This window comes from Exophiala bonariae, assembly GCF_035927105.1.
Source record: "Exophiala bonariae strain CCFEE 5792 chromosome Unknown scaffold_18, whole genome shotgun sequence".
Lineage (NCBI taxonomy): Eukaryota > Fungi > Ascomycota > Eurotiomycetes > Chaetothyriales > Herpotrichiellaceae > Exophiala > Exophiala bonariae.
Genome location: NW_027042493.1, coordinates 720049 through 739399, shown reverse-complemented (window position 1 = coordinate 739399; position 19351 = coordinate 720049). Strand labels below are relative to the sequence as shown.

The 19351-nt window shown below is 48.6% G+C and overlaps 8 protein-coding genes across 8 annotated transcripts; 4 read left to right on the top strand and 4 right to left on the bottom strand.

Moving 5' to 3' along the window:
• Positions 1-582: 582 nt before the first annotated feature.
• Positions 583-2952, bottom strand: LTR84_004200 (uncharacterized protein; the record flags this gene model as incomplete). The annotated part of the gene is made up of 1 exon (XM_064847778.1): positions 583-2952. The coding sequence occupies one exon, from the start codon at positions 2950-2952 to the stop codon at positions 583-585; it is 2370 nt and encodes a 789-aa protein (XP_064704890.1).
• Positions 2953-3389: 437 nt separating this feature from the next.
• Positions 3390-4745, top strand: LTR84_004199 (uncharacterized protein; the record flags this gene model as incomplete). The annotated part of the gene is made up of 1 exon (XM_064847777.1): positions 3390-4745. The coding sequence occupies one exon, from the start codon at positions 3390-3392 to the stop codon at positions 4743-4745; it is 1356 nt and encodes a 451-aa protein (XP_064704889.1).
• A 1041-nt stretch (positions 4746-5786) lies between these two features.
• On the top strand, positions 5787-6534 carry LTR84_004198 (uncharacterized protein; the record flags this gene model as incomplete). Its single annotated transcript, XM_064847776.1, has 3 exons — positions 5787-5828; positions 5885-5954; positions 6017-6534. The coding sequence occupies 3 exons, from the start codon at positions 5787-5789 to the stop codon at positions 6532-6534; spliced, it is 630 nt and encodes a 209-aa protein (XP_064704888.1).
• Positions 6535-8019: 1485 nt separating this feature from the next.
• LTR84_004197 (uncharacterized protein) lies at positions 8020-8559 on the bottom strand (the record flags this gene model as incomplete). Its single annotated transcript, XM_064847775.1, has 2 exons — positions 8020-8332; positions 8423-8559. 2 exons carry the CDS (start codon positions 8557-8559, stop codon positions 8020-8022), a joined length of 450 nt encoding a protein of 149 aa, XP_064704887.1.
• A 265-nt stretch (positions 8560-8824) lies between these two features.
• Positions 8825-9358, bottom strand: LTR84_004196 (uncharacterized protein; the record flags this gene model as incomplete). The annotated part of the gene is made up of 2 exons (XM_064847774.1): positions 8825-9005; positions 9213-9358. The coding sequence occupies 2 exons, from the start codon at positions 9356-9358 to the stop codon at positions 8825-8827; spliced, it is 327 nt and encodes a 108-aa protein (XP_064704886.1).
• Positions 9359-10550: 1192 nt separating this feature from the next.
• Positions 10551-11250, top strand: LTR84_004195 (uncharacterized protein; the record flags this gene model as incomplete). The annotated part of the gene is made up of 5 exons (XM_064847773.1): positions 10551-10553; positions 10604-10614; positions 10695-10943; positions 11006-11057; positions 11107-11250. 5 exons carry the CDS (start codon positions 10551-10553, stop codon positions 11248-11250), a joined length of 459 nt encoding a protein of 152 aa, XP_064704885.1.
• Positions 11251-12157: 907 nt separating this feature from the next.
• Positions 12158-12990, top strand: LTR84_004194 (uncharacterized protein; the record flags this gene model as incomplete). Its single annotated transcript, XM_064847772.1, has 2 exons — positions 12158-12479; positions 12614-12990. 2 exons carry the CDS (start codon positions 12158-12160, stop codon positions 12988-12990), a joined length of 699 nt encoding a protein of 232 aa, XP_064704884.1.
• A 4213-nt stretch (positions 12991-17203) lies between these two features.
• LTR84_004193 (uncharacterized protein) lies at positions 17204-18121 on the bottom strand (the record flags this gene model as incomplete). The annotated part of the gene is made up of 1 exon (XM_064847771.1): positions 17204-18121. One exon carries the CDS (start codon positions 18119-18121, stop codon positions 17204-17206), a length of 918 nt encoding a protein of 305 aa, XP_064704883.1.
• Between the last annotated feature and the right edge of the window lie 1230 nt (positions 18122-19351).

Below are 19351 nucleotides of genomic sequence, written 5' to 3'. Positions count from 1 at the left end.
AAGTGGGAGCAGCGAATCACGCGGAAATTACGGCATCACGAATTTGTGTGGCATCTCGTCATTCAAAGGACCACCGCACCACTATGTGCCCGATGCGCAGTAAGCTGAATTCGGCCTGTCCAACCAGCTTGAATCATAGCATCGACATATACCTGGGTCCGGTCTGACGCTGACAAGTCACCAGTGAATCACCTCAGCACTTTGAGCACAACGGACCTTATGATAATACGTCTTCATGACAAGACAAGCGATGGAAAATTCGCGCGGCATATTATTATCCTCTGATACGAACTATATGACAGCCAGTGTGTTGAACTCAATGGAAATGTTTCGTAATACCAGATAAACGCCATTACGCATAGAATATTGACACGTAGAACTAGGCATATTGAAAGATCTAGAGTTTCTTTTTCAATGCTATTAGATATAGATGCACAATCTAGTCCTGAGATAGGACTGGTAGTCAATAATGACCAGTACTTAGCTGTGATTAGATAACATCAGTACCCCCTGCCTCCGCTAATTTGCTACGACTACCAATACCCATTGTCGTGCCGTCAAGTCAATACTCGATGATCAGATTCACAGTTCCGGTACAAACATATCTTGGGCAATATCAGTGGGCGTCAGCCTTCCCATAGATCCCAGCACCGTTGAATTGCCCGTGTGTCCATGATCGGCTATCGCAGCATTGTACTTGAAAGCAAAATTCAAGATCAAAGCACAAGCCAACCCAACAGAAACCACGAACGGTCCGATTGCATTGTCGAAGTCTTTGCCGCTTCGCTCGGTGATCAGCTTGCTTCGCCATAGGTAGATTCCCCATCCCCATATACCTGCAAAGACCGCAAATGCCGTGTAGACTAGTGACAGAATTCGAGCGATGTTATTATCAACGCCAGCAGCATTGTACAATCCGAGTGAAAGCGTGGCCAGAAGAACAGAAATGTGCTGCCATTTCACAAACGTGCGCTGGTTTGCAAGCCAGACTTTGGCTTCCACTTTGAGTGTGCCTTGGTCTTTGATCCAGTTACCAGGATCCTTCACGCCAGGAGGGAGAGGTGCATCTTCCCACGCAGTACCTTGTCGACGTCGACGAGCATAACGAGAATTCGAGAAGGCAGGTAGATATGATCGCAAACCTCGTCCAGATTCCTGGGTGTCAACTTGATTGCCACTTTGGAGTCCATCATCGTCTGAGTCGGGTTCCTCGGCGGTACTTTGTAATTGGTCGGCTGGTTTCGGTCTTGCAGGTGATTGCACAGATTGTGAGAAGTTGCCGGATATTCTACGCTCCAGTGCCTTCGCCGGTGAACCAGCTTTGCCTTTCATGGAGGAAGAGAACTTGGAGGTTCCCAAGAAACTTCCTACTGCCATTTCATCTTCGGCCTGTTTGGCCTCGCGAACCTGTTCTTCTTTGAATGCAGTGACCGGATCTCTCCGGATATCAGTCTCAAGGTCACTGAGCCAGAAAGGGAAGCTGTTGACATAGTCCTCGAAGAGTAGTGCAACTCCATGAACGAATTTGGAGAACTTCTTCTCCTCTTTAACCAGATGAGAGTTCATGAGATCCTGCAGCCAAGTATTGTTCCGTGTAAACTTGGATTCCTTGACCTTGATCTCCAATACAGCGTGCTGGAAGCGACTGATCTCTCCTTTCTTGATAGATGTAAAGGGATACTCAAGTTGTTCCTTGTCAATATCCGACCTGTGCCAATCCTCTGGATCACGACAAGGGCGATCTGAATCAAAGGCATCTTCACGAATGAATGCGAGATCAGTGTCTAAAGAGACTCTGATTCGATCGTCACCAGGTATCTGGAACGCGGTTCGAGTATAGCTTGCGCGAAGAACTGGTTCCAACCCCTTGTCTTTGATGAAAGATTGGATCTCTTCCACATTGGCTTTAAATGTCTTGACTTCCTCAGCATCGGATCCAAGCCTGTCTTCCAACTTCTGAATCTGTTTTTCCAGTTTGTATTCGCCTTTTAGGAAAGACTCGACATATTTCTCCTTGATAGTTAAGCGAATATCTCTGCTCTCGCTCTCCTCACCGACCGTCTTCTTCTCTAGCACGATCTCAGGCTTATCACCAAGTTGACCAGTCCATCTTAACCGAACGGAATCTCCCGCAGTGCCTTTGTCCACTTTGCCTTGATATAGGTCGAACTTATCATTGTCGAAGTAAATCGATGTCAAAGTTGGGTCCTTTTGAGCTGAGTCCACAATCTTCATTGATTGAGGGTTGTAAACGAGAACCGGTAATCGGCGGAGAATGTAGGTCTTGACTTCCAAGAGATTGTCGACATGCACCCAATACTTGTATGCTTTGTAAGTGTCTTTCGATCGGGCATCTGTAGCAGGATCCGTGGTATCTGCATCCTCTTCACCAAGCTTTTGACGCGCCCAGGAATACATTGCGGAAAGTCGAAAGAGGAGGGGAGAATAATCTTCCTGATTGAAAGGAGTCTGAGCCAACCGAACCTGGAGAATGGGTCGCACTCTGTACTTGAGACCTCTCCTCCTATCATGCTTCTTAGCAGCCTTAAGAAAGCCAGTATAGTTGACACGGCTAAACTTTCTAAGCTCATTGAGTTCTTTCGATATGCTATCTAGTTCTTTCAGGGTTTCTTTCGCAATGTCCTTTAGGTCATCCTCGGATTTCCCTGCGTCTTCGGCCTCCTGGTTTGGGAGCTTGGCCTCACAAGCAGCAGCTCGATCTCTAAGGGCATTGAAAGTCGTGACCTGGTGTTGATGAACCTTTTCTAACTGAGTGACGGTGAGTTCATGGACGAAATTCTCCTCGTCTTGCTCGGTCCAGCCACTTTCACCTCCACGACCTTGTGGAGAAGTTTCATCTTCACGCAACAACTTCTTTATCTTGTCATATTGGAGATATTTGTCTTTCCATGGCGGGTAAATAGAATCGGAGAGGGTCTTGCCGAAACGCATGTTGACGGAAGAGAGGTAGAGATAGAGGTCGTAGTGGAAGGTGATTTAGTGAGCTTCAAGTCATGTAAAGAACCAAATACAGCATAACGAAAAAAAAGTCAAGCTCCGGTACTTGATGTGTAAAACAAAAAGCATTCGCAGGTTGGAGGGGAAGCATTGGTGGTTTACCAGCCCAGCAACCAATCATGCCTGCCATTTGTCCCTCGTGCTTTGGCTAAACCTCGGCCACTAAATCCCACGGATTATCTATTGTTCCTGTTCAGTGTCACCTGCCTTGGTATTCTTCGGAGCCTTGTCTTTTGTTTCCCCAACTTCTGCAGCCTCCCGCAGCCTCGGCATTGCAAGGTATAAATTATTTTATAGCCGTTCAAACTGACTCACCATCCTTACCACTTGAGTTGCGAACCTTCAAGTGTGACTCAGTCTAACTTCCAATCATGTCAGACGAGTCCAGAGCCATTATAAAGCCTCTACAATCACTACTAACCCATCTGAGTGAGAATCCCTATCCCCACGTGCCCACCCCAGACGGCTGCAGGAAGCGTGCCAGTGTCGCCGCCATTATCCGAATCCGTCCTGCCTTCAAACCAGTTCTTCCTACCAATGGCTCGGTTGTAGACATAAGCGAGCCGCCCTCACCACCTTCTTCTATCGAAGAATTCTTCTCTCAAGAATGGGTTCAAGAAGGGGACCCCGAACTACTCTTCATCAAGCGCGCTGGCCGTGCTGGTGATAGATGGTCTGGTCACACTGCCCTGCCTGGAGGCAAGCGTGACCCTGAAGATGCAGATGACCTTGCCGCTGCAGTGCGAGAGACCAGGGAAGAGATAGGGCTTGACCTAGACACAGCGCATTGCCTTCGCGCAGGCAATTTACCAGAACGATTGGTCACAACAACCTGGGGAAGAGACACGCTTATGGTGTTGTGCCCATACGTCTTCCTCCTGACTGGGAAGACAGTACCGGCTCTTCAGCCGCAGCCGACTGAAGTTGCGGCGGTCCACTGGGTACCACTGCGAGGACTGCTCTCCACCACTCTTCGCACAAGAGAGTTTGTAGATATATCAAGTCGCATGGCCAAGCATGTCGGTCCGGTCATCCACAAAGTCCTGCGCGCCATGATGGGCAAGATGATGTTCAGTGCCGTGAGTCTTGTGCCCTCTGAATCGGTCTATGCCTCCTCTATTCCGGGCTTTATCCCGACTGAGGGTGGTGACAATTTCGGCACGGTCTCTGGCTGGGCCCAGGCACCCTATGGTGTTCCCGAGTCATCCAAGTCCTTGGCTTTCCAACAACCGATCCTCCTTTGGGGTCTCACTCTAGGAGTGCTATCTGACTTCCTGGATCAGCTGCCACCATATAATGCGGTCAGACTCTGGAAATATCCCACCTTTACGGTTCCCGACCTTCGCTTCCTTGTATATATATTTACACGAAATCTGCGTCATAACACAGCCGAGACATTCTCGTCCGGCTCCTGGGCGAACCATACAGCCGTCGACGCGACAACAGAAGCGATTCCTGTCGTACCCGACGAGACTGTACCCACCGTGTCCGAGGCGGAACCTATAAAGCTAGCACGTCGCGAATCACTAGACAAACATCGCGTCGGTATTGGTGGGCTTGGTGTTGGTCCAAATCCCAAGCATGCAATGGGAAAGATGCTAGCTGGATACTACGAGAAGGTCAATGTCGCAATTGCAGTTTTCTTGATTTACCGAACATTTGCTACAGCGGGTGCAGCATTCTATGTATACAAGTTCTTGCAAGCAAGGAGACAGGCGCGCCTTTGAATGCTTGGGTTTGGGGTCACAATCAAATAGATTGCCATTTGTTTCATATTTGAGATGAAGCCTCTGGATTTTCATGTGTCAGGAACGATGTCTAGATGATTGAGTTATATGCAGAGAATCTCTCCAAGACGGTGGAGCTGATACCAAATGGGCGTATTATATACTAATGGAGCTGAAGAAACAAATGTGAGGCTCTGAAATGTCCTCTCTACTGGAAAATACAGTGGCTGGAAGTACTTGATCGCCCTCAAGCTGGGCTGAGTGAAATACGTAAGTGTGGTGACCTTAAGGACATTCGCTGCTGCGGTTTTTGGAATAAAGCAAGAAACCTAGATTCCTTGACCACGTTGATGGCCCGAGACGCCCACAGATTGGTCTTCGGTGACTTCATAAATCTCCCTCCACAGCTGTGTGGTCATCTCCTTAGCCTCTTTACACAGACATGACTGTGGCTACCTTCATCTGTGATCGGACGTCCAGCAGGATTGTAGGTATTTAGCAGGCAAGGCTATCGGAGAAACTCCGGTTGTTTTCAAGCCCCTTTTTAACGTCCTATCCTGTACTCCTCCTATTCACCTTCACTCTTAGCTCTAAGTTAAATCTATTGTAATGTATACCCAAGTACTAAGAAATACCCATCGAGAGAATTATAGCTAGCCTCAACTTCAGCAAAGAGTACACTCTTAATGTGTTCATCATGCGAGATTCCATTCCTGCCTTGTACTCGAGCAGCCTTTGCCAGCGCGCGGTGAGGACAAGGCGTTCTTGTCGCCGCCGAGTGAAGTATGAGTGAGAGAACCATGTCGCCCATGTGAGAGTCTCGGCAGTCGCTGCATGTGAATCATTGGATCTGTTGCCTATTTATTCTACACTTTGCCTCCGTCTTACTTACTTCCCTTCTCTCCAGTAAATTCTCTTCAACACTTCTTTTTCCTTGTCCCTTGAACTGTTCATACTAAACAGTATTTGTCATATTAGCTTGTCAGTCTTAGTGGTCTCTTAGTTTCTTGATTCGTCTATCAGACGACACAGTGTTCCGAGATGACAAAGACACGAGTCTGGGACAGTGACGAAAAGCTTGTGGTGAGTCCTTTCTACCCTGCCAGTCCACTTCAAGAACATCGACTGATATATATTAGCTACTCGAAACTGTGCTTCTGACTCTTGGAAGTCCAGTAATCAACGGAGACAAGGTTGTTGAACAATGGCGTAAGTCCCAAATCTTGATTCAGAACCTGTTGCCATCACAAGAAAGACTTACATCATCCTAGTTGGCGATGGACCCGCACCGTCAGCAAGGAGTATCAGAGAACATTACCGAGCCATCATTCGAGTTGCTGAAGCGAAAGCCGGCATCAAATCTGGCCAACCAAAAGCCGAAGCCGAAGCCGAAGCCATCAAGAAGTCTGAAGGCGAGGACGATAAAGGCTCTTTGGTTCTCACAACACCAATCTCCAAGGTCAAGCTTGATTCCACAAAGTCCAAGTCGGCGTCAGGAAGTGGTAGCAAGCGCTCAGCCAACGCTGGAAACAAAGGCAAGAGTGTTTCTGCCAAAAAGAGAAAATGGTCATCAGATCCAGAAGACGAAGCTGAGGGAGCAACCACCACCGACTCGGATGATAATATTGTGACGCCCAGTAAGCGAGTCCTACCATCGCGTCGAAGCCGCAAGACTACGAAGGTCATCGATAACTCTGGCTATTCCGAAGACGATGGGTTTAAAGACGATGCTGAAAAAGACTTCGGCGGAGTAGGAGATGATGCTGAGTACGGAGTCGAGTCTGCATGATTATGTCTTGCCAAGTGTTTCCTTTCAGGGTTACATGTGAGATAGATCAGACGTTCTTCCAGCACAATTCGATTGGCAAAGGTGTTCCGGGGGTGTTGGTCGGCATGTACAAAGTTAGTACGATAAGGCAGGCGTGGTGTGAAAGGACAAGCGGTATTCAACATGGTTGGATGATCGATGTATGATAGCTTGGCGACATTACCATTACCATTGATGTCAGTCAAAGTCCTGACTCCTTCTTCTTTCGTTGTCTTTCTAGCAAACGTCTTCAGTAACGACATTGAAAGTCGGTCTTACTTGCACAAAACGCTGATGGTACCTAAGGACGAGTAGGACAACGGCACTGCAGCAAGCTATCAGTCACTGTAACATGCTACCTTGTTGGGACGATGGCAGACGCTGATGGCTTGTCTTGCCATATGGCACTGATGGAAGCTTTGGCGGTAAGGATAAGACGGATCACCCATACACTTCTACAGCCCATCGAGCGGAGCACATCAGCAGCATGAAAAACAAACCCGTCCTGGCGTCGAGCTGCACTATCCGTCACAGTTAACCAGAGAAATAGACCAACAACGAATCTTCCCCGTTAACCAAAGTTCCCAGGCCCAAGGTCGAGCCGTAAAAGAAAGGTAAAAGAAAGGGATACTCAAAACATTTCCATAGCGGTTGGTGTTGTGTAGTGTGCAGTACGTCGTGTATATCGCATAGAAAACCGCTATCAGAGCAGCGCATCAAATTTTGACTTTCTTGTCATGATTTCATTCATCTGTGCGTGCTGGTTAGACTGCTCAAGGGACGCAGGGCTGGATGCGTCACGCCACGTGGATGCGCTTGGAAAGAAACTGGTTGAAGAGAAGGTCGAATGTCGTCCATGGGTTTGGTTTCCAGTGGATGTCTGGCTGGCCTCAGGGGTGAAATGGCGGCTTTTTGTGTACATGTTGTTCAGGACCGATCAATACTTCGAGGTCTATGGATGTTTGTAGTGGATCTGGACCATCGGCCTCGGTTACTGCCACGTGGAGGGTTTATCTCTGAATTCAGTGCTTTACATGTGGTGCAACTCTGTGGCTAGAAGGGCATTCAATGGTGGCAAGAAAGGATCGATGGGAACAAGTCAAGTTGGAGTTGAGAGAAGAACTTGAAGTTTGATCTCAATGGATTGAATGAATTGATGGTTTCTCCTGTCTCAGCTCATAGCCCACAATGCTGTATTTGATGACTGATGCTCTACATGAGCATGTACCTGCCTGTCTGACCTCATCCACTGATGGAAAATCCAAGCCGAATGAGACCCTCCTGAGTCATCCTGTGCCCATGCCTTCACCAAGATTGAGTTCCCAGTCTGTCCGCCACTTTGACTAGACGAATTTCAATGCCGTCAATAACAACTGTCAACACGAGGACAGAGTCGTAGTTGAGATTATGTAGTGTATCTAGAGAGGGTCAGTCCTTGGAATCAGCCATGATAGGTTGAGCACATACCTAGCCGTCTTCGGTCTTGACATCGCCAGTAGAAGCACCATTTGCCTCAGTTGCAGCATCAGCATCGTCTCCATCGGTCTCTTGACCCTCGACTTTGACCTTCTTTGAAAGAGATTCAGAAGCGCCGTCATCGTTTGGAGCTGCTTTCTTCTTTCGAGAGCGGGAGGTTGCCTTAACTGGAGTACCATCTTCATTGAGTTTGGGTGCACGAGGTTTGCGTGGCGTAGCAGCGGGTTTAGCTGGAGCAGGGGTGTCGGCACCATCACCACTGAGAAGCTTCTCTGATTCTTTCTTCAACTTGTAGAATTTCTGGCTGTTATTGAAAGTCAGTATATCGCCACAACATGTTTGCCAAAAAGTAAATGATCCGCGAGAGGGTCCGAGAGGTAGCAAGCTGTAGTACCTGCAGGCATTGCCATTGAGGCCTCCGCCAAGCTTGGCAGCGACTCCCTCCCAGATCGCTGCGCCTGGACCATTCATCTCACCGATGACATGGAGAAGGAGGTTTCGCTCAGCCATGGCATCCCATTTGAAAGGCATGATGACGGGTAGATGAGAAGATGGGGAAGAAATTTGGTGACAACAGGTAATGTGCAGAGACTTGGAGGGGGGAAGAATTGTGGAAGAAGGAAGAGTTGTCCAAGGAGAGGAAGTGATGTGACAGAAGTGGAATATAAAATTGGATGGGAAGTGTAAAAGAAAAGTGAAGAAAATGTGAGGCAGGGAGGCAGTCAGAAGAAGGATAGAGAACTTGAATACAGATTGTTCCGGAAATAACGCTCAATAGGCATGTGATCTGGCACACTCACCGGCATGCGTCACCACTGATGCCATCACCCATCAACCCAGCGACGACAGTCCAGTTGGGTGTCTTGTCGGTATCGATTATGCACAAGAGCAGCTTGCGCTCTGTGGCATCATTCCAGGGACTCATGGTGAATTTGGTGAATTTGGTGAATTGGGAAAGAAGACCAACGGGGTTGTAACTGGATGAAGGGGGATGTAGAGTTTGACCAAAAGAGAAGGAGAAGGAGCATGGAAGAACAACAAGATAGTTTGCACGGGCAAGTCTTAAGGTGTGCCTGTTGTTCTGTAGAGCGCAGTGTATCAAAGGGCAGTAGGGCAAAGCGCACAATGAGATGAGATGAGATGGTATGTCTTGAAGAAAGGCCTACTTGGCATCAACTGCTTACCGAATCTGATTGGCATTGAAACCTTGACCAAGTCTGGCCGCAGCTGCATCATACTTTGCACTGAGAGTAGTCTCTTCACACTCCATCATGGCGATGAGGAGCGCTTTCTCGGTGTGTTCGTTCCAGACGCCCTGTGGAGCAGCCATGATGATGCCTAGTGATAGAGGAAGTATTTTGAAAGAGTAGTTCAGGAAAGAAGTATAAGAAAAGAAACTGTTCTGGGAGAGGATGGGTTAAGTAGAAATGGCTTGAGTGAGAGAAGAACTGTTGGGTACGTGAACTACGGTCTTGCTGCTGGACAGAGAGCTCACCTTCAGACAACAGGATGGTCTCTCTGTGCGTGGCGTGATTGAGCCAGATTTCAACAGATGTCAATATCATATCAGAACGTTGGCCTACCGTTTGATCACCAGCTTGTTACGCGGCTGATCATCCACCGTGATCCTGATGGTTGATAATCTCAAGATCAACCCACAAGCGGCTGAATGTTGTAAGAGCAAAGCCTTGCCTGTTTGCGTCCAGAGTTTGATCACCACCTGGAGTGTTTATAGAGGAGCCGCTTGATTTTCAGAATACAAACAGTCACCTGTAGCGGTAGATAATCTCCATCAGCGAACATGACTTGTTGTCCAGTACCAGCACCACAGAGGCACTCTGTGGCTATGGGGGCTCAAATAGAGGACAGCCTGGTAGTAGGCCCCTCTGCACTTGAAATAAGGTGCGGAGAGATATTCCCTGATTTTAGGGCTTGGAGACCCTCGAACAAGGAGCCATCACCCCGCCAACAGCTGCTCCTGCCAAACCTGCAGCCTGCAGGCTCAATACTAGGCGGGCCGGAGCCCGAAGCCGTTCAAGCCCACCTGGAAAGGGCTGGCTGGCTGCCTGTGGCATTATTATTACTGCCGGCGACGCCACTGTGGCAGTGACAGACCTCGAACCATAATAAATGCTAACAAAAGGCAGACGGTGTGGCCTTTGACTTTAGGCTCTGACATCTGAACCTGGACCCCACCATCCTGGCTGCGCAATCAATCACTCACTCAATCCTCCCACCATCTTTGCACTTTGTTATCCAGCTGCCTCCATAACTTTCAACTCCTTGCTCCTTGATCCATCGTCTACCTCCTTCGTTATACTATACAGCAAAGGTACGTAATCTTCCACCTTTCAAGCCTTGGAATAGCGATGCCTGAAGTTTCACTCCCATATTTATCCCTCATGGTCTTCTGCCCGCATCCCACATTCCACCAGCCGCCCTCTCTTCTTCCAGTACAGAACTGACCACAACTCCAGTCACACTTCACTCCCCACCCTATCTCGCTGTGAACATCTACAGCTATGGTAAGCAGTTCATTCCACAGTGCTCCGAGTGTAGACTGACCAACGTCTAGCCTGTCTCTGGGTATGTTCCGCGCGCATTCATCAACCGTTCGATCAGCACCTCGTATGCGCACGTCGGGCTAATTCCCAATCGACCTCTAGACTTTCCGTTAACCCGGAATGCGTTTCGGCTTTCAATGAACTCAAACTCGGCCGAGGCGGTCCGAAATACATCATCTACAAGATCTCCGATGACCAGAAGGAAATCGTGGTAGATGAGACGGGCACAGAACAAGACTACGACGCTTTCAGAGAGAAGCTCATTGCGAAAAAGGAAAAGACCGGCAAGGACAGACCATCTTATGCCGTCTACGACGTCGAATTTGAGCTCGAGGGTGGCGAGGGCAAGAGGTGTGTAGAACATGCATGGCTCCATGCCTTTTATTTGCATGTCAGCAACTGAGACTGTACAGATCCAAGATTGCATTCATCACATACATCAATCAAGATGCGACAGGCGTCAAGGTAATGGAGACTATTTCTCGTGGGTGAGTCTTGCTGCTAACGGTTTCAGTCTCGCATGGTCTACGCGAGCTCCCGTGAGACTCTGAAGAACGCCCTCAACGGAATCGCCATGAACTGGCAAGCCAACGACCCGGGTGAGTTGGAATGGGCCGACTTGCTCAAGGAAGCAAGCAAGGGCAAGGGAACGATCTAAATCTACCGCCCGCCACCGACCGACATCAAAAGAATTGGACGAATTGCCAAATGATAAGGCCTCTTGACACGAACGAACCAAGTGGCAGCCAAGCGACGATGAGTGTTTTGCTGCAAGCGGAATCTGAGGATCAATGATGCACTATTCGAGAGAATCCGGTATTTGAAACTGCAACGACGACAATGATAGACTCTGAGAAATGAAGAATTGAGTTCTATGAGACGATTGGTCTCGAGAGAAATCAAGCATGCCTCCTTTTTGTCAAACCAAGTATACTATACATGCAATTACCATTGTCACACACCATCCACGACGTTCTTCGAGTGATTCTGAGGAAGTCGACCATCATTCCTGAATCGTAGAATACCTTCTGACATCCGGCGTTAAAAAAGGTCAAGGCTGAAAGGTGCCTTGGAACTTCAGACACGCATGATCGACACGATTTTTACGCGGCGTAATTTAAACGGGTTTGATACATGTCGAACAGGTGGGCTACAGTATTGCTCACAATGTTGGGTAGGTAACAGGTCAGGGCTTGTCGTATGTTGTAATATAGAGTGCTCTATGAGTCTCTGTCTAAATCCAGGATAAATGCCGCTCCAATAGCAGGTGCGTCAATTCAAGGTGTGTATGCTAGATGTATCTCTTCGAAGGTGGTGTGAGTGGTGTGACGTTACAGGCCAATTTTGCAGAATGCCAAGACTGGAGCTATCTCGATTCTCAGGTCATGGTTCTCGTCAACCGACTTCCACTCAACACCACCCATTTACCACTCCCCTTCGCCCATTCGAGCTCAATCACCAGTCAATACCCCTACAATACTGGCCTCGGAGCTTCAGGCTTCGCTGGTATTCTCTCTGGTTGACACTCGTATGCATTGAGCACAACTACAACCCTTTCAGCAACCATGCTTCTCCACTCCTTACCCCGTGTTGCTCGCACCTCGTCGAGTACCTCAAAGGTCTGCACACGAGTCACCTCCTCGACCATTCGAAGCTTCCAATCTTCTGCGCGTTCCCTCGCTCCAACTTTCACCGCCATTCACCAAGCTCCCATTACCAGTCAATCCCAATCCCGATCCGCTCACGCCATCTCCAACCCGACCTTGGCCGGCATAGAGAAAAGATGGGAAGCAATGCCTCCTCAGGAGCAGGCCGATCTGTGGATGCAATTGAGGGATCGTATGAAGGTCGACTGGAATGAAATGACTTTGCAAGAGAAGAAAGCAGGTACGAACCCAACCCTTGACAAGAAGCGCGTCTGGAGGCTATCAGACCACATGACGGAAGCTTGGATTGTTTGCCTTGGATCGAAGCTATGGCGAAAGAGTGAATACGGATGGTTTGGCTGACTATGTGCATAGCTTGGTGGATTGCCTTTGGTCCCCACGGCCCTCGTGCGGAAGCACCTCCAGGAGAATGGACCAAGGTTTTCTTATATACCGCAGGTGGTGTCGGCATTTCAGTGGCATTATTCTTCATCCTTCACTCCTTTGCACGACCACCCCCAAGAACAATGACCAAGGAGTGGCAGGAGGCGACGAACGAATATCTCAAGGTACGAATATTCCCACCCACGAAGAGGGTGGTGATTTCATGGTTCAATATACTGACAATCGCATTACAGTCCGAGAACAGCAATCCCATCTACGGTATCAGCAGTGAACAATACCAGGGTAAGGGCCACGTTCAGAGCAAGTCGGCCAAATCTCAAGGCATCAGCCTGGAGGCAGAAGAATAGATACTCCAACACTGTACAGGTCAATCGAGTCGCTAAGCCAATCAGTTATGCTGTACTGTCACTATTATCGCCAACAAAGAAGGGTCTCAATTTTGTGAATGCAAAATCACTTTTCCAAACCAGTTTTCTCCTTTTTTTTGATACGCACCACCGCGTCCGTAAAAGATGTACATAGAACCCCAAACAAAAAGATAGCTCCAAACAGGCATCTTCCTACTTTAATATTTTTCGGAAACCCATCGCATGATTCGGCAACCGCGGACAGCCCATGTGCCTTAGTAGAGTAGAAGATAATAGTCAGTATAAGTAGAACAAAGTATTGCCAAAGTATTGCCAAAGTAAAAAGTCGAAGTTTTTTTCAGCATTTCAGAACTCGTGAACTCTGACTCTCAAGCTATTCATTACTCTGTCGCCCGCCATCTTCAATCGTATCACTAACTCTGTATACTGCCCCGTCGTCCGCCGTCGTCAACGATTACACTAAGCTGTTCCTCGCCCTGTCGTCCGCCATCTTCAACGATCTACGAAGTCTATTTATTATCTCGGCGTCCGCCGTCCTTAATAATACTACTAAGTCTAGTTGTTACTCTATCGTCCGCCGTCTTCAACTATATCTAGTTATTACTCTATCGTCCCCTATCTTCAACGATACTACTAAGTCTAGCTGTTACTCTATCGTCCGCCCTCTTCAATAATATTACCATGTCTAGTTATTGCTCTATCGTTCGCCGTCTTTGTCAATACCACCAAGTCTAGTTGTGGCTCTGTTGTCCGCCCTCTTCAATAATACTACTAAGTTTAGTTATGGCTCTGTCGTCCGTCGTCCTCAAAGATTACACAAGGCTGCTGAATAAGGGATAAAGCTGGCTACGTACTGCACGTAGTAGTCGGGCTGCTCACGACACAGGGAGGGAATTTCCTTACGGCCCATGGGAGATGGAGACTCTTAGCCAAATTGGGTGCAGCCGTCTGACCAAATATCGAGTGCCCAGCATTGAACCTGGAGAAGCAACATAGAAATGATAAAGACAGTTACTGGGAGTCGATATGATCAACGAGTATCTTCAACCAGCTGACAACAGCTCCCTAATGATTATTGGAATGCGATAGCTTCAGATTACTGTGGTTGAGACTTAGATAATCATGGCATGGATCGAGTCGAGGAAGCTTGCAAAGCCGTTGTCAGACCAATGGAATATTTTTCTAAGGAGCAAATATGCCAAGAATAGCTAGCTCGGGAGTAACAGCTTCAATTCGGATCCTCATCATTCTCTTCTTCTTGCTCCTAACGACAACCACTCTCCTCTCTACCCATTCCTTTAAACGTTCTTGTCATCTGCAAACATGCTCAAGAGGTGAGTATCCCCGGCAGCTCATTCACTCGAGCTTCGATCAATCTGGAAAGCTCGTGCTGACTCAATTCCAACAGCGGCGTCGCCCGTAGCTTGGGCCGGTCTGCCCTTGCTCGACCTTCGATCAGTCGACGCGCTTTCGAGCCTCTACGAAGACAAGCTGCTCCAGCTATTGCTCAGAGATGGGCTTCGACGGACTCGGCCAAAGATGGAAAGATTCATCAGGTCATTGGTGCCGTTGTTGATGGTAAGAAAATTCTCCATAGCTCCAACACGGAGCTTCTCCAAAGCTCCGAATCACCTTTTCATCATTCAAAATACTTCCAAAACTCGCGCTGACAAGTATTCTAGTTAAATTCGATAGCGACACACTCCCTCCCATTCTTAACGCCCTAGAGACCGAGAACAACGGACAAAAGCTGGTCTTGGAAGTTGCTGTATGCTCTTGAGCTTCGATCTACCTGAAAATAGTGGACACTGACAACAATCACAGCAACATTTGGGTGAAAATGTCGTGCGTACTATTGCCATGGACGGTATGAAGAGCTTACCACATTATATGATGGAAAATACTTATACCAAATTTTAGGTACCGAGGGTCTTGTTCGAGGCCGGAAAGCCACAGATACCGGCTTCCCCATTCAGATTCCTGTCGGACCTGGCACCTTGGGCCGTATCATGAATGTCACTGGTGATCCCATCGACGAGAGAGGTCCCATCAAAGCTACCAAGCTCGCTCCTATTCACGCCGATGCTCCCGAATTCGTTGAACAGGCCACCAGCGCCGAAGTTCTGGTCACTGGTATTAAGGTCGTGGATCTCCTGGCTCCTTATGCTCGTGGTGGAAAGATTGGTCTCTTCGGTGGTGCTGGTGTTGGCAAGACTGTGTTCATTCAGGAACTTATCGTGAGTTTTTGGCAGACAAAATCTAGCATTCAACAGCTGACCAAAACCACAGAACAACATCGCCAAAGCCCATGGTGGTTACTCAGTCTTCACCGGTGTCGGTGAGCGAACTCGTGAGGGTAACGATCTGTACCACGAAATGCAGGAAACTTCCGTCATTCAGCTCGATGGTGAATCCAAGGTGGCCTTGGTGTTCGGTCAAATGAACGAACCCCCTGGAGCCCGTGCTCGTGTCGCTTTGACTGGGTAAGTCGCTTATTCTCTCTTCTGTCGCACCTTGTTTGGGCTCGATGAAATTCGGGAGTCCACCCACCACAAGCGATTTTTCGATTTTTCTTTAAGACTTCAACATTTTGCTTCTGGAACATTTCCCTCGACTTGTACTGCACCTCTTCTACCTGTACTTCACCCTGTTACGACTCGATGAACTCCGGGAGTCCGCCCGCCACAACCAAATTTTCGATTTCTCTATCAAACTTCTATTTTTTACTTTAGCAATACTTTGTTCTACTTATACTGACTATTATCTTCTACTCTAGGCTTACGGTGGCTGAGTATTTCCGAGACGAGGAAGGACAGGATGGTAAGCTCGCTGTCGCCTTGATGAAAATCTGCGACTTTTAACTGACCATATTTTCAGTGCTCCTCTTTATTGACAACATCTTCCGATTTACTCAAGCCGGTTCCGAAGTGTCTGCACTGCTAGGTCGTATCCCATCTGCCGTCGGTTACCAGCCCACTCTCGCCGTCGACATGGGTCTCATGCAGGAACGTATCACCACCACCCAAAAAGGATCCATCACATCTGTCCAGGCCGTCTACGTGCCAGCTGATGATTTGACTGATCCTGCACCTGCCACCACCTTCGCCCATTTGGATGCCACAACTGTGTTGTCTCGCGGTATCTCAGAATTAGGTATCTACCCTGCCGTCGACCCTCTGGACTCGAAATCCCGTATGTTGGATCCCCGAGTCGTTGGACAAGAGCATTACGATACCGCATCCCGAGTACAACAGATGTTGCAAGAATACAAGTCTCTCCAGGATATCATCGCTATTTTGGGAATGGACGAACTGTCTGAAGCCGATAAGTTAACAGTCGAACGTGCTCGCAAACTGCAACGTTTCTTGAGCCAGCCTTTCACGGTCGCTCAGGTCTTCACTGGTATCGAGGGCAAGCTTGTCGATCTCAAGGACACCATCAAGTCTTTCCAGCAGATCATCAACGGTGAAGGTGACGATCTCCCCGAAGGTGCCTTCTACATGGTCGGTGATTTCGAGAGTGCCAGAGCGAAGGGTGAGAAGATCTTGGCAGAACTCGAAAAGTCATAGATTAGGAACCCAAACTTGTCAACATAGATAATCAGTGACGCAACGCACGGCAACTAGTGGCCCTCAAGTCTATATTTCTATGTTGCGCGTCCTGACAGAGAGGCCGAAGAGTACCTAGAGTTTCTTGAAGGACGGCAGGGGAAGGTGAAGCGTCCGTCGTGGAGCTGAACTGTACATTGAATCTCTTTTTACCAAAAAATCGTTTACTCAAATACTTAGTGTACTCTTCAAACTGTTTGGATCTTTGCCCTTGTAAATTTTGATTAATGCCCTCGTAGCTTCGTTTGTTACACCACGCATCTCCCCGGGTAGTGAGCAGGTAGATTGCTAACGCGAAGAAATGGGAGATTCCTCTATTCACAGGACTTTTAAACCATCCTCCACAGGTTTGCGGGTCGTTTGCCTAATAATCGCCCTTGCACCTTTTCTTATTAGACTCGCAAATGCTGTTCTGCCGCATTACGCATATAGATAGTAGTTCTATTCAATACAATATGTGTAGCCAGCCTTTGAGTCCTGAACTGTTCTCGAACCAGTCAACGAAATCTCCGTCTCCATGAATATATGTCAGACTCAACCACTACAACAACCAAACATCCAGAGTCCAGCACAAGAGGCACCAACTATTGATCCTTCTTATCCTCTTTCTTCACCTCCCCTCCCTGTCCATCCCCATCCTCATCCCCCTCTTCCTCCCCAGCCTCCCCGTTCAACACACTATCACCATCAAAGCCCAACACCCCAGGCTTAATCACCATTTCCGCAGCCGACTGGTTCTGCTTAGGCGTCAACTGCCAAACCATGCCACGACAGACAACCAGAATAATCATGCAGAAGGCATGCCACGAGATCGGCAGCTGGACCCAGCCATAATGATGCGACCACCAGCCCCAGGGGACATTTAAGCCCAACTTCCCGAGATGGCCCGTGAACGGATTCATCAGGCCGTCCCAGACGTGGAAGTCCGAGGGTGGCCGCACGCCGTTGACGATGGGGCTGATGACTTTGCGCGCCGACGCCGGCGTCGTGTCCGCGTACCGGTCCTCAGCCGTCTTGTTCGACGGCGCAATGCGCATCGGCCGTAGCAGGATCGGGATCTCTGCCGTCGCGTCCACGTCGATGTGCATGATCGCCGGCGGCTTTAGCAGCCACGAGTGGCACAGGATCGGCTCCTGGTCGCAGTCGATGTACGAGAAGTGCACTGGCGGCGTGGCCTTTTGTTTGTCGTGCGCCTGCGCTCGCAGCACGTGGTAGCCCTTGGCCATGGCATCGTCGAAGCTCGTGCATACGTTCTCCGTGCCGTTGCATGTCTCCCGGCCCGACAGGTAGATCCAGTGCTCTGCCGGCTGCAGCGGTTGCTCTTCGAGCCCCAGTTGTGACCGCCACGTCTCCAGTGTCAGCGCCTCGGCCCCGGGCAGGAGTGAGGCGATCGGTGAGTGTCGTTGAGGCGGAGATGGAATGCTTTCTACTTCTTGCGCCACGGCCATGCCGGACAAATATCCCGCTGCCGTCGTCGCGGCGATGAATGTTTGGAACTTCATGCTGCCTGCCGCACTTTGCCTGGTCTTTCCTTGTTTTTGCTGGACACTTTTATTGTCGAATGGCTCTGGGAGATGAAATTATTTTATATATAGAAAGACGATACTCAATTGAAACACGTAGATCTCAAGATATTCATCCTGCACGGCTGAGGTCTATTCGCCATTAAAAAGGCTCGGCGTTGTGGGGCTTCACTTTCAATCCTTCCAAGGACGTTCGAGTGTGCTCCCACGTGCCCTCTCGCCACCCTATAGATCATTCATGGAAGGGCAAGGAAATGGCCAGGCGAAAAGAAGAAAATTGAGATATTCTTTTTCTTCTCGTCTAAATGCAAGGCTGGATGTTACTTGGAAATGCAGGAGGTCGACGTTGTGAGATTCATATTGGACGACGACGTATTCAGATCTTGAATTTAATATTCAGGTGGCAGAGCCAACCGTTTCACAAAACAACGCCAAATTCTAAATAATTCCAATCGTATAATAATGATGCCAGCCGTCCATGCATAAGACTTTGAATGCACTGGAAATCAAAAAAATATGTTCTTGCCTGCAGTAGGGGTATCGCGCAAAATAAAAACGCCCAACAAAAGGCGTCCAAAAGAATTGATCGTAACAGGTTAGGTTCATCCCCTCGACACCGGATGGGCTCTCTCTATGCGATCTAATTGAGCATCTATATCATCTGAAACATCCTCATACTCGATCCTGTAGTCGATATAATGCAATATGACATCGTCAGTCAGGCACTGGTTACTCTCACTCCGGGCGTGCTCGATCTTGCTCTCGACTTTGATAGCACGAGGACGATTGTACCCTCGCTCCATGTCCAAGATGGCTTGACTCTGCCTCTCCTTCTCGAGCCGAGATTTCTTGGACTTCCTGCTGCTGGTGCTCATTCTGCTGGTCATCGTATTGCTTCTCTTGGTAGATATTGATGATCTGTTGTTGAAGCTTGGTGTAAGAAGAGGGCTGTTTTTGACACCGGTCTTGGATCCGCTAGTCGAGGGTCGGGCATAAGGTGTTGTCGTAAGCTCCTGTTCTGATGGTTGACTAATGACTACCCCTGGCGTGATATGATACGAAACTGGCTTCAGGGAGGGAAGGCATGCCATGATGATCGATGCGTTGAGCATGATTTGTACGAATACCTGCGGCATAAGAACTTCCCAGGTGAAATCGAGGTTATCGCTCCGGTATATGTTTCGCATGTAGTAGAGGATGACTATGGTA